This window comes from Mobula birostris, chromosome 23 (assembly GCF_030028105.1).
Source record: "Mobula birostris isolate sMobBir1 chromosome 23, sMobBir1.hap1, whole genome shotgun sequence".
Classification (NCBI taxonomy): Eukaryota; Metazoa; Chordata; class Chondrichthyes; order Myliobatiformes; family Myliobatidae; genus Mobula; species Mobula birostris.
Genome location: NC_092392.1, coordinates 14,440,030 through 14,452,985, shown reverse-complemented (window position 1 = coordinate 14,452,985; position 12,956 = coordinate 14,440,030). Strand labels below are relative to the sequence as shown.

Here is a 12,956-nt window from a genome sequence, read left to right as displayed (position 1 = left end):
TCAGGCATACAAGGTAATATACCCACAGACAAAAAAAAACTTCCAGACAACTGTACACCTTTTTCAAAATCACCAAGATGACAAAGTTCAATAATGCCATCACAAATCGGCTGAGTTGCCAAGTTTTACTACTAGATCTTAGAAGTCTCTATATTTAGTACACAAGTTGATTCCAAGTACACTGAATTTGTTTCCAGTGCAAAACAGATCAGTTACCCTTCAATTTACAAACAAAGCAGTTAAACAACTTTAGATTTGATTTTTATTTGCCATATTCTACTGCTGGTATATAAAAAAAACTTGTATGAGCTATTGCCTCATTCATGAGTTAGTTCTAAATTAGCAATCTGACTGAACTTTATTTGTTCCCTATGGAATTAAAAAAACATGAACATGGCTATAAATGTATAAAGTTTACACCTATAAGTCTTCTTAGAATGAACAGAATCCATAAAGAATTTTGGATATTTCTGCTTTAAAGATATAGACCAACTTTACTATTAAATATTACTATCAAGCTTCAGGTCCCAAACTACTCTAATTGTGTCACAGATTAACCTTATTCTTTACTGAAGTTCTGCATCAGCTTTGTCCAGTTGATAATAGCTCCATTTCCAGAAAATACCACATTCAAGCCACATATTTACAAGTCTATGTGCTGCTCAGTACACTATCAAGAAAGTACTGCAGAGCCTTTGTTATTGTTTTACTTATAAGATTACCTTGAAATTTCTCGAAGATAAACAGTCTGCATCGCTTTTTTAAGATGTGGTTCAACGTTTCTCCACAGTCGACGAGTATCCTCTTCTTTCACTTGTGAGAAAAAAGGTTTTGCAAACATAGCATCTGCATTTCTTATTCCCACTCTATACCTTAACAGTAGCTCATCAATAAATCTAATAGTCACCTCTAAAATGGCAGGGATGGTCTCTAACACAAGAGATTCAGCAAATGCTGGAAATCTTAATCAACACACACAAAATACTGGAGGAACCCAGCAAGTCAGGCAAACCCTATGGAGAGGAAAAAACAGTCAATGTTTCAGACTGAAACGCTTCATTAGGGATGGTCTCTAATGGCATCTTTTTAATTTGCAGAAGACATTTTTAAGCATAGGGAAAGGGCTCTGACCAAGTCTATATTGGTCTCTTGGTAGAAGAGATTTAACTTATTTTCCTTCATTGCTTCCAAAGTCCTGAGGAAAGCCCTGAACTTCACATTTCAATTAATCTAATTAAAATTTGTAAAACGTGCATTTTCAACAACATTTCTGTTAAGCTTCAATACAATGTTAGAATATCAATAATAATAGTCTTCTTTGTTTAATGAATATGATTCAATTTTACCAGCAAATAGATAAAATGAACTTCAGATATTATTTTCAGTATCTTTTATAAAGTGACCTCAGCAAGGCAACCACATCGGTTATAGAGAAGGCAGAAAAGAGAGCAACGAAAATGTGATGGAGTAAGCATCAGCTGCCAAGGAATCACAGGGCAAAGCACAACCAGAAAAAAAATATTGCATTCATGTAGCATGGAAGGAAGACAATAAAATACCCAGGTTTACTTTTTTAATTTAAGTTCTTTAAATCATGAAACATACTTTATCTTCCAGCATCAACTGATTTTGGCAAGTTAACTACAGAATCAAAATATGAGTCCTAGAGAAGTACAACACAAAAACAATCCCTTTTGGCCCATCCAGCCCCTACCCAGCCATTTTAATTGCCTACTCCCATCGACCTGCACAGGATCTACAGCCCTCCATACTCCTACCATCTATGAACCTATCCAAACTTCTCTTAAACATTGAAATCAAGCTCGTAAGCACCACTTGCGCTGGCAGTTCATTCCACACTCTCACCACCTTCTGAGTGAAGAGGTTTCCTCTCATGTTCCCCTTAAACTTTTCATCTTTCACTCTTAACCATGACCTCTGGCTGCAGTCCCACCCAACATCAATAGAAAAAGCCTGGTTACATTTACCCTAGCTATACCCCTCATAATTTTGTATACCTCTCAATCTTCTATGTTCCAAGAAATAAATTACTAACCTATTCGATCTTTCCTTATAACTCAGGCCCTTCAGACCCAGCAACATCCTTGTAAATTTTCTCTGTAATCTTTCAATCTCATTTGCATCTTTCCCGTTGGTAGGTGCCTCAAACTCCAAATTAGGCCTCACCAATGTTTTATACCACTTCAACATAACATCCCATCTCCAGAACTCAGTACTTTGATTTATGAAGGCTAATGTGCCAAAAGCTTTCTTTACAACCCTGTCTATCTGTGCCACCACTTTCAATGAATGAGGGACCTGTATTTCCACATTGCTTTGTTCTACAGCACTCCCAATGCCCTACCATTTACTGTGTATTTATCTATTATCACTTCTATCAGTTACTCAACTGACTCACTGATAACCAACCATGCAACTCAATTTCCGTCATTGTTGTCTAGATGCGCACTTAATAGCTGTAAACATAGTATATCTGGATTTAATTTTAGTCTCTAGACAAAGTCCAGCCAGTGAACCAAGAGCTCCAAAAAATATAACCTAGAAAAATAAATTAAATGTGCAGGCTGAAAGATAACATTTCTAATATATAACTGTAATACATAGAGAAATATTATTTGCCTTGATTACCTCATAAATGTTGCAGAAAAACAATTGTGTGAAATTGAAACAGATCTGGCCGGTGTATTTGGTACTCAACAGATCCTATATTCAACTCTAAAAAAAACAAATATCTCTTCTTTGGATACCAAATTACAGATCAGGACACAAGAGAACATTCAATTTCCCAAGAGTGTGTAAAGATTTCTGACATTAAGCAACCAACTGGTGGGAAGATGAGGCAAGCTTCAAATGACAGAGGTTTCAGGTGAAATCTTTTAAGAGGGATACAAGTTAAATCACATATAGTCTGATGATTCTCAAAATTAGAAAAAAAATAAAATAGAGCAAAATCACAATTTAAATACACTTGGAAATACAGGAGAATAAAACACACAAGGACACTAGCCATTTAAAAGGTAAATGACTGCCAAGATTTCAGTCCTGTGAGGTCAAGGATTGGGGATAGATCTGACAGGTTTTATTCTGCGAAATTCAACCATTCCAATCTAGCTTGCAGTTTTGGATATCATTTCACACAAAATTTGCCTTTCAAGAGAATACCTCTACTATGAGCCAGTTGTTGCTTTATTTACTTTTGTCAGCTCATTTCTGGATGACACCATTTGAAATCTGCCATGTCCTAATAATGAGGAAAAGAAATTTTGCAATCGTACCCTAAAGGACACATGAATACTTAAAATAAAACTAAACTATTACAGGAGATCATTGTATTTATTTTCAGTTCCTCACGATTGCTACTTTTTAAAAGTACAAATGACTTACCATTTCCTTTAATAACAGGTTCGCAGAACCTTGGAAAATTTAATGCAGCCTAAAATAAAATGTACACACACAGGTACCTCAGTAAAAGTATATTAAATCAATTGAATTCACTTCTAAATATTCATCCAAATTTGCAAGGAACCATTAACAGCTTCTACCATCCTTCTCAATGATTCCTTCATAATTCTATGAAATTTTGAGTTTTCTGTGAAAGCTCAGATATTCAGAAATTAGTCTGTTGTTTAGCCCACCCCACTGACATTGGACTCATCATGGTGAACTACATAATAAAGCAGTGGCAATTCCCATTACATAAGGAGATAAATCTGGGTAAATACCTTAGATTAAACTTGACAGCACAGACAACTTCCCTATTCACTTCAGTGAAAGGTTACAAAAAAGTTCACGACAGCTCTCACAGCTGATAAAACTGGGGGGTGCGAATATCATAAATTTCAAGTGTTTCATTCGTAAGTTTTATGGCTTCGCCCAATGACGCGAGCTACTTCACAGAAGCTCATCATCAAAGATGAAGCTGGCCCCTCTCCTCTTGGCAGAAGCAAGTATAGTGCAATTCTTCAGCTTCCAGCAAATGTGCATGGCTCACCAATGATTTCAAATTCTGGATTAATACCTCAATTCCCATTTTCTCCTGAACGTATAAAAATAATTGATGAGCTACTTTCAAGAAGCAGTGACTCAGAGTATTCCATTTCCCCAATAGCTAACAATGAGATATGTATTAATCGGGAAGATGGGTGAGAAAGTTACATGCTTTGTAATATTTTCTACATTCTCTCTGCAGTATAGGGTACACTTCTGAGATTGACAATGAGACACACTGCTGAGTACTGGGAGCTATCATCCATATCAAAACATACGTTTCCCCTGAGAGTGCTACATCCTACCAGTGAGGTGCCAAATACCTCACAGTGAGAGAATGTACTTTCCCTAGTATTACTAGCTGTCAACTTCAATGAATTCAAAATATCTTAAAATAAACAGACCACCAAACCACTTAACCCCAATTCTAATCATTTTTTTCCCTCACTACTAGTATTTCAATGCTATCTGCATGTGTTCTGCTAAGCTGATCCTACTATTCTCATGAAAGGTTGGTCTGAAAATCCAACTGTGACGCTCTTGGTAGAAGGAGTTTGACCTGCTGGTTTTCAGTACTTTGTGTTTCACTTCAGTTTTTATCTACAATACTTTACTTTGGTTTTAGAAGAAAATGTGGTAATATATCATTTATATTTAAATGTCCCTGGCATTTCAACAGAATATATTAAATGATGACACAAATAAAAAAGGCCTAATTAAAAATAATTATATGACCTTGCATGAAAGGAAAAACAAAAGAAAAAAAATCATTGGAACGCAGAACATCCAACTTGGACACCATTGTCACCTCTTACAGCTGACTACATCAACCTGTCTTCTGAACTAAAAAAATAAACTGTTGTGGCATAGCTTTGAATACGCATTTAGCAGTCACCCAGGCCAACAAAGTGGTAGTGATAGCAAACGATCGATATAACATAATTTCAAAATTGTCCTCAGATTTTATGTCATGAATCTTTTTTTGCAACACCATTTTTTATTCCGCCACAGTAAATTTCAACCATGAATCACCAGAAATGTCCAGTAATCCTTACCAACCCATGGCTTAAGTTGTTCATAGTTCTTTAAATAAATCTCCTGCATGCAACTAAAAAATGAAATACTCAAAATTTACAGTCAGCTAACTGAACACAACCAATCTCTATAACTACTGCAGTTGAACAATGAACACTTTTCACAATACAGGAATGGTGGTGATACATTTCCCAGCCCACAATCACACACACACACACACTTCCAATCTACAAAACCTGTTTTGTTAGACAATATTCCAATTTTGTCCATGTGAAACCTTATGTCCATATTTAAGCTAGATTGTTAAGATGCCAGCACATGCACATGCTAGAACTACTATGTGGATTTTCAGAAAGTGCCAGTAGCACATCTGTCCTTCCAGTATGCCAATGAAGTTGCCACTGAATCCAACATCCGTCTGGAAATTTGACAGGGTATGTGGGGTGGTGAAGAAAATATATCTTTTCCTCCATTGATAATTTCAAACAGTTAAGAAAAAACTTACCAGATGCTGGAGCTCTTTCAAATCCCGACACACAGTATAAAATACTCCAAGCAGTATGTTAATGTAAGAGGTGTAAAATTCTGCAGAAAATTCCAGGGGATGATCATGTGAAAGAATTTTCAGGAGTTCATCTGAATTTAAAAAAATATATATTTCAATTTATGGAAATTTCCGCAATACATTGCATTTTGTGTATTAATCCATAGTGGATTCTAGACAAATGTCAAACTGTATGAAGGAAACATTGCTTAAAATACACAAAAACAGAAATTCAGTGATTCACTACAGTATCTTGTTCTAAAAAATAGATAATACTTCTAAAATGCTTCAACAGAATTCAGTTATACATTAAATAATAAACAGTGTATGGTTCTAAATTGGGGGAGGTGTTTAAAGGAAAAGACAGGAGCTAAGGGGTGTCGATTGGAATAGCTGCTGTCAGACAAGTCCACATCTGGGAGTTGTTTGAAGACCAGCTGGTCAGAGCTCAGGATGATCTGATAGAGAGTAAGTTCAAGGATGGTAAAGTACAGGAACCTAGAATGAACCAAGAGGTCCTAAATTTTGTCAGAAAGGAAAAGGAAGCATATTTAAGGTTTAGGAAGCTAAGATCAGACTGGGCTGCTGTGCAATATAAGGATAGCAGGAACGTGCTCAAGTAGGCAATCAGGAAGGGCAAAAAAGGCCATGAATGTCCTTGGAAAGCAGGACGAATGAGCATCCCAAAATTTTGATACAAATTAAGAAAAAGAGGAAAACTAATGAGAGGGTAGGTTCACTCAAGGATAAAGGGGGGAATTTGTATGAGGAGTCAGACCAAGTGGCTGAGTTACTAAATGAGTATTTTGCATCAGTATTTACTGAGAAGGATTTGGAGGATATTGAAAATAGAACGGACACAAATCTAGCCTGATCTTCCCACACAATCTACTGAAGGTTAAGTCAAACAAAAGAAAAACTTCAAGTTATAATGTGGAATCATTTTGATTTTTAAAAAATGACAAATAATAAGGAAATATACATAACTGAATCCAGTATAAAGAAATGCTCTACTATTGCCACTGACTACGATAAATAGAGTCCCTTATACTCAGCCTACATTTCTAATTTTGAGAATGATAAAAATCATTTACAAAACAAGGTCAAAGTTTCTGAAGTCAACTGCAAGATAGTGGAAAGTGACAGCATAGTTAGATTACCATATTTAAAAGCCTAGTGATTGACATTATAGCCCTTGCAAACCTATCATTTATAGTTTCAGCTCTACATCTGCTTGCCATTTCCAAAGTACTCTTAGTACTTTGTCAAATTATTTTGAGGAAAAACCGAATTAGTGGGCTTTTTGTTTTCTTAAAGAAGCAATCAACCAATGCACTCACCAAATAGAACAAAATAATATTTGTTAAATACAGGGCTGAGACAAGAAAAAAATTAAGGATGATGTTCCATTATTTCACACAGGAAAAATAACATGGAATTTCAATCGATTAAAGTGCTTTGACTAAAATCAATTTCAAGACAATTGCTTCAAATTACATGATTAGAGAATAAAAACAGAAAAAAAGAGGCACATAACCTTTGTTGTAGTCTGGAAAATACAAAGTTAGAGGCTCAAAGCAGCCGGTACTTGGCCTAAACTTTTCCCAGACAATTTCGCTGATGAGAAGAACAGTGACATTGGTTTCGGCCTGTGGGAAAAAAAACATTTGATGATGAAGTTATTCCATGCATATGTTAAAAAAAAATCTGGTTGTGCTCAGAATTCATTCTAATTAATTGTACTGTAGTTATTTCTTAGTCCTATTATGTGCTAGAATTATGTTTTCTTTCAATATTTATTTTAGTGCCAATTTATTGAATTAACATCAAGTACTCAGAGATATCACTTTAGGTAGTTGTACCAGAGAGCAACTTGAACTCAGAAATAAAATTATGTTTCTATCAGTGCCCAAAAATCCAGCATCCTTATTTACATATATACAATAACTAGAGTGAAGAATTCCAAAGGTTCACAATGCTTTGAGTTTTACTGATGCTAAAAACCCATACTTCATTTGTACAAGCTCAGATGAGAACATTGAAGAGAATTGCGAAGGAACAGGATCGACAACACATGATGCCAGTGTTGGCCACAATGCTTATTTAGAATTTAAACTAATCACACCTGCCTGTACATGGCCTATATCCATCCATCTTCTGCCTCTTCATGTACCTATTGAACTGCCTATTAAATAGTGTTATCATATTGCTTCCAGCACCTCCCCAGCAGTGCATTCCAGGTACCTACCACTTTCTGTGAAAAGAAATTTCCTTTGTAAATCTCCTTTAAACTCCTCTCTCTCACCACATAGTATTTGCAGCAGCACAGACAAAGGAGCTGAAGGAACTCAGCAGGTCAAACAGCATCTAAGAAGAGAAGTAAACAGTCGCTGTTTTGGGCTGAGATCCTTCATCAGGACTTCACGTCAGGATTCAGCAGTCATCTCCTGTTTCTATGTGCCCCTCTGGTACTTAACATTTCCACCCTGGAAAAAAAAGACTACCTACCCTCTTATGCCTCTGATAATTTTAACTTCTTCCAGTAGATCACTTCTCAGCCTCCAAAGTCCACAGAAAACAATCCAAGTTTGTCCAACTTCTCCTTACAGCTAATACTCCTCAATCCAGGGAACATTCTTCTTTAAAGCTTCCACATCTTTCCTATAATGTGGTATCCAGAGCTACACACACTATTCCAAATAAGATCTAATCAAACTTTTCTACAACTGTAACATGACTTGCCAACTTTTATACTGAGTTCTCTGACCTATAAAGGCAAGTATGCCAATGTTCCCTCTTCATCACCCTCTCTACTTTGAAGGAACTATAGACTTGCACCCTATGATCTTTCAGTATATCATTGCTCCTCAAGAGTCCTCTTACTTACCATATACTATTCGCTTACATGTAGGTTCCCATAGTGAAACACCTCAAACTTGTCCAAATTAAATAGTATCTGACCAGATTCCACGACCATCTGCAGTTCATTCCAGACTGCAACTGTCCTTTAGTTGAAAAAAATGTCTCTCACATCCCCTCTGCACTACTTATCAACTTAAGTGGATACTTTCTGGTCATGGACACTTCTGCCATGCAGAAAGATTCATTAATATTCACCCTATCTAGGCCTTTCAGAATATTGACTACCTTTCTGAGGGCCCCTTTCAGCCACTTATGCTCCAAGGAAGGCAAGACCAGCCTTTTCAGTCTCTCCTTATAACTGAAAGTTTCTATCATAAAACAAAATGTTCAGGAATGTCCTTCCTATAACAATCTTCCTATAGTGTAGCAACCCAAACTGCTATAGCCTAATCACTGCTTTATAAATGTGTACTAAGATAAGCATCCTACCACCCCGCGCATCTGTGCTGCTACCATCACAGATCTTTAGATTGTACATCAATGTTCCTTAGTTCCTTAATACTCCACAGGGACCTTAACATTCATGATGTACCATATGTCCTACCCAAATTAGACATCGCACTTTAGGATTAACCTCCATCAGCCACTGCCCTGCCCAGCTTACCAATATCAATCCCTACTATTGACCCAGTCATGGATCCTACCTCAGTAATTTCCTTGATAAACTGCCTCAAAATGCATTTCCACTAATGAATTTGTGCATCACCATCAAAGCAAATATTTGTTCTCCACCTGCTCAAAGCTGCAGCAACTCTGAAGTAGTAGTTCCTAAATGACAGTTTCTTGTTTATGGTTTTGACTTTCACAATATTATATACTTTGCAAGCACTTAAGATTTCTTTCCTGGATGGATTTAGTGCCACTTTGAAACCATGCCATCTGCTAGTTTTCGCAAATGTGAGTCAAGTACTTCAAGTAGCAAAATTATCAATTTTCTTTATATTTATGCTCATTTAATGTGGATAATACATAATGTCTGTATTAGGAGGGTAACATTAAAGATTTGAAATAATATTCTAAGATATCAAGAAATGTGAAATGGTAATGGTGTTTCAGAAACTGCCAATACTTAACGAGTTACATACTAATTCTTGAAATCTCAAAAATCCTGGCAGCAGGTTTGCATCCATTTCTCTTAGCTGCTCTGCTTTGTCCAACACCTGAAATGAGACATTTAAATTTTGAATGAAATAATTAAGAGATATTTCCTGAAGATCAATACTAATCTTTTAACTTACATGCAGGTTCCATATTTGTCATTTTATCCATAATCATATCATTTTAGAAATCCACTTCTATAAGCATGAAGAGTACCTTCCTAATTAAGCTGAGAATATTTGTAGTATTTCAACTAAATGCGAGTAATTACTGTCTAATCATCAAATGTTCATTAATGAAAGCTCTTTAGGGAAGGCAAGTAGTTTTCTTCTATGCACTGGTTATTTAATAATGAGCATAACTGAGATGTTCAAACTTGTACTATGTAAACCCATGAATTATCCTCCACAGACTGGTGTTTATTCCTACTTCTCCTTAATGAATATTAATGCTCTGTATGGAGCTTAAAGGAAGGCCACATACGCAAGACCCAGAATAATTCAGCTCTTTAATCATAACTTGCTTGCAGTTAGTGATATTTTGGAACATGCAGGTTCAGGAAGAGACATGGCTGTGGTTTATTCCTGAAACAGTTTCAATTATGATTGGCAGGCATAGCTATAGCATTTGTAGCAAAACATTCAAATTGGATTCTAGATGTATTCTTTTGAAGAAAGAAGAATTGATTTGCATCAATGCCAATAATAGTTACATTTATTCAATAATATGGTAACCAGTTTATCCAGGACTTAAATTACTTCGAAGTTTAGAAACTCATTCCTAGTTCTTGACATTGGCCAAATTTTCTCCCATATCTTCGCAATCTTTTTTGCTTGTATCTCATGGATATGAGGCTGCAAAATTACATTTTATATCTCATCTATTTATAGACCTCATATCTATGCTATAACTAAGCAACCCTATTTTTATCTCTGTAACATCACCAACTCCATCGTTGTCTCAGCTCTGAAACCCTCAATGGCTTTATAACTTCTTAACTTCACTACGCAACACTTTTCATCATTCTTTCTCACTCTTATCTAAACTTAAGGCCATTTAAATTCTACTGGGCCATCTACTGTGCATTTCTGACATTTACCATATTATTTCAGATTTCCACAACAATTTGTCACTCTTCTATGAATGCTAATGAAGAAATTCTGTTTTTCTTTGCTGTAGAACAGAACATAGAACAGTACAGCATAGTATACACCCTTCAACCCACAATAGTCATAGAAAAGTACACCACAGAAACAAATCCTTTGGCCCATCTAGTCCCTGCCTACTCCCATTTAAATTGCCTACTCCCATCGACCTGCACTGGGACCATAGCCTTCAATTCCCTTTCTATCTATGTACCTATCCAAACTTCTCTTAAACTTTGAAACCAAGCTCGCATGCACCACTTGCACTGGCAGATTGCTCCACACTCTCACCACCTTCTGAGTAAAGAAGTTTCCCCTTATGTTCCCCTTAAAGTTTTCACCTTTCACCCTTAACCCATGATCTCTAGCTGTAGTCCCACCCAACCCTCAGTGGAAAATGGCTCTATACCCCTCAAAATTTTGCATACCTCTAACAAATCTCCTCTCAATCTTCTATGTTCCAAGGAATAAAGTCCTAACCTATTCAATCTTTCCATGTAATTTAGATCCTACAGACCTGGCAACATCACTGTAAATTTTCAGTAGTGTGCCAATCTACATTCACTGCTCCATAATCAATCTAGCCCTTCCCTCCTGCACAGCGCATAACCCTCCATTTCTCTTACACCCACAAGCCTATCTATAAGTCTCTTAAACTTCTATTCTGTATCAGCCTCCATCAGCACTCGCAGAGTACATTCCAGGCTTCTGCCACTCTGTCTAAAAGCACCTACCTCTAACATCTCCCCTAAATATTCTTCCACTCAATTTAAATGGCTGTCCTCCGGTATTGTCCATTGCCACCCTTGGAAAAGGGCGCTCTTTCTCCACTATCTATACCTCTATCAAGTTGTCCCTTATCCTCCTTAGCTCCAAATAAGATAACTATATTTTAAGTTGTTACCATTATTATTTTCTTTCTCCCTTCTTCTGATTAGGTACCTATAAAAATTGCATTCATAACCATACTTCTACAAAAATATTTCAATTTATGTGATATGGTTTCCAATTGAAATCTCATCCTTTACCAATTTGATCTCATCTCCAAGACAGTGTTCTTTGAATAGCTGTTCTGATCACAGAAATACACTCACAATATAATGGGACCTTCTATACACTTTCTCAAACACATTTCTCCCAAAATCATTCCTTAACACACCTGAGGATTTTCTTTCTTCTTTCAAATGTGCAGGACAAAGAGTAGGTTCTTTGATTTTGCTTTTTTGTCATTCTATCCTTTCTTTGGATTTTACCATACAGTGTTTTTACTATCTCCTTTGACCCCAAACAATTAATTAACCAAGGCCTTAGCTTTCCTAATTTCCCATGCATCTTTCTCACTTTTGAAATTTTCCACTGGAACTGCTCCACCTCCCCATTTCCAGGCAGCTCAAACATTCCTTCCAGCTGAAAAATCAACACTTTACTTTTTTTTTCTCATTTAGTACATTGTATCCACCATAGATAACATAGTTCCTTTCCACTAGGGAGGGGGAGAGGTGGAGCCAAACATGGACTGGGAGATACAGCACTTGGATCAGCAGTTACAATTTTAAAATTTTGCTCTATGTTCTGATCTCAGGATGCTGTATTTCCAGTGATGTACAACAAAAGTAGAGAGCAGCACTGATCTTTTAATTAATCAATTTACGGTTTTCCAGTCAATGCAGAGCAAAACAATTACAGATAATTCTACTACTCCCACTTGCAGTTTTGCTGGACCCATCTATTGTTTATTCCTCCCATTAGCATCCTGTTGCCTTGATTCATCATTTTCTCATTTTAATGCCTCTTCCTACTGCTCTAGCCCAAATTTCCCTTTCTGTTCTTTCCTCTATAGATCATTTCCCCGTTTGCTTGTTGAAAACCTATTACATCCAATTTTCCACTAAACATCAGTAACCTAATATAAGAAAATTGACTAAGCATTTCCAGAATTTTCTGCTACTATGTCACATTTCCAACATTTGCCACATTTTCTTTTTATCTCAATGTGATGCTCCACAATAAAGTAGCTTCTTGGCCCACTGTCTTAGAACATAGAATGGTACAGCACAAGGAATAGGCCTCTCAGCCACCATGTTGTGCTGACCATGATTATAAATTAAACTCATCTCCCTGCACTTGATCCATATCCTCCATTCCCTGCATATTCCTGACTGTTTAAATGTCCCTTAAATGCCATTATCATATCTGCTTCCACC

At 36.5% G+C, this 12,956-nt stretch overlaps 1 protein-coding gene across 2 annotated transcripts in view; it reads right to left on the bottom strand.

The window, feature by feature from the left end:
- Positions 1-12,956, bottom strand: part of orc5 (origin recognition complex, subunit 5) — a 92,920-nt gene that overhangs the window by 57,978 nt on the left and 21,986 nt on the right. For both annotated transcript variants that reach the window (XR_011882990.1, XM_072241861.1), the window contains exons 5-9: positions 9,595-9,669; positions 7,125-7,236; positions 5,549-5,679; positions 3,406-3,454; positions 723-813 (exon numbers count right to left, since the gene is read on the bottom strand). Coding sequence is in view for 1 of the 2 variants with exons in the window: in XM_072241861.1 (XP_072097962.1) it covers positions 723-813; positions 3,406-3,454; positions 5,549-5,679; positions 7,125-7,236; positions 9,595-9,669 (458 nt within the window). In the remaining variant the exon portion in view is untranslated. The remainder of the gene's footprint in view (positions 1-722; positions 814-3,405; positions 3,455-5,548; positions 5,680-7,124; positions 7,237-9,594; positions 9,670-12,956) is intronic.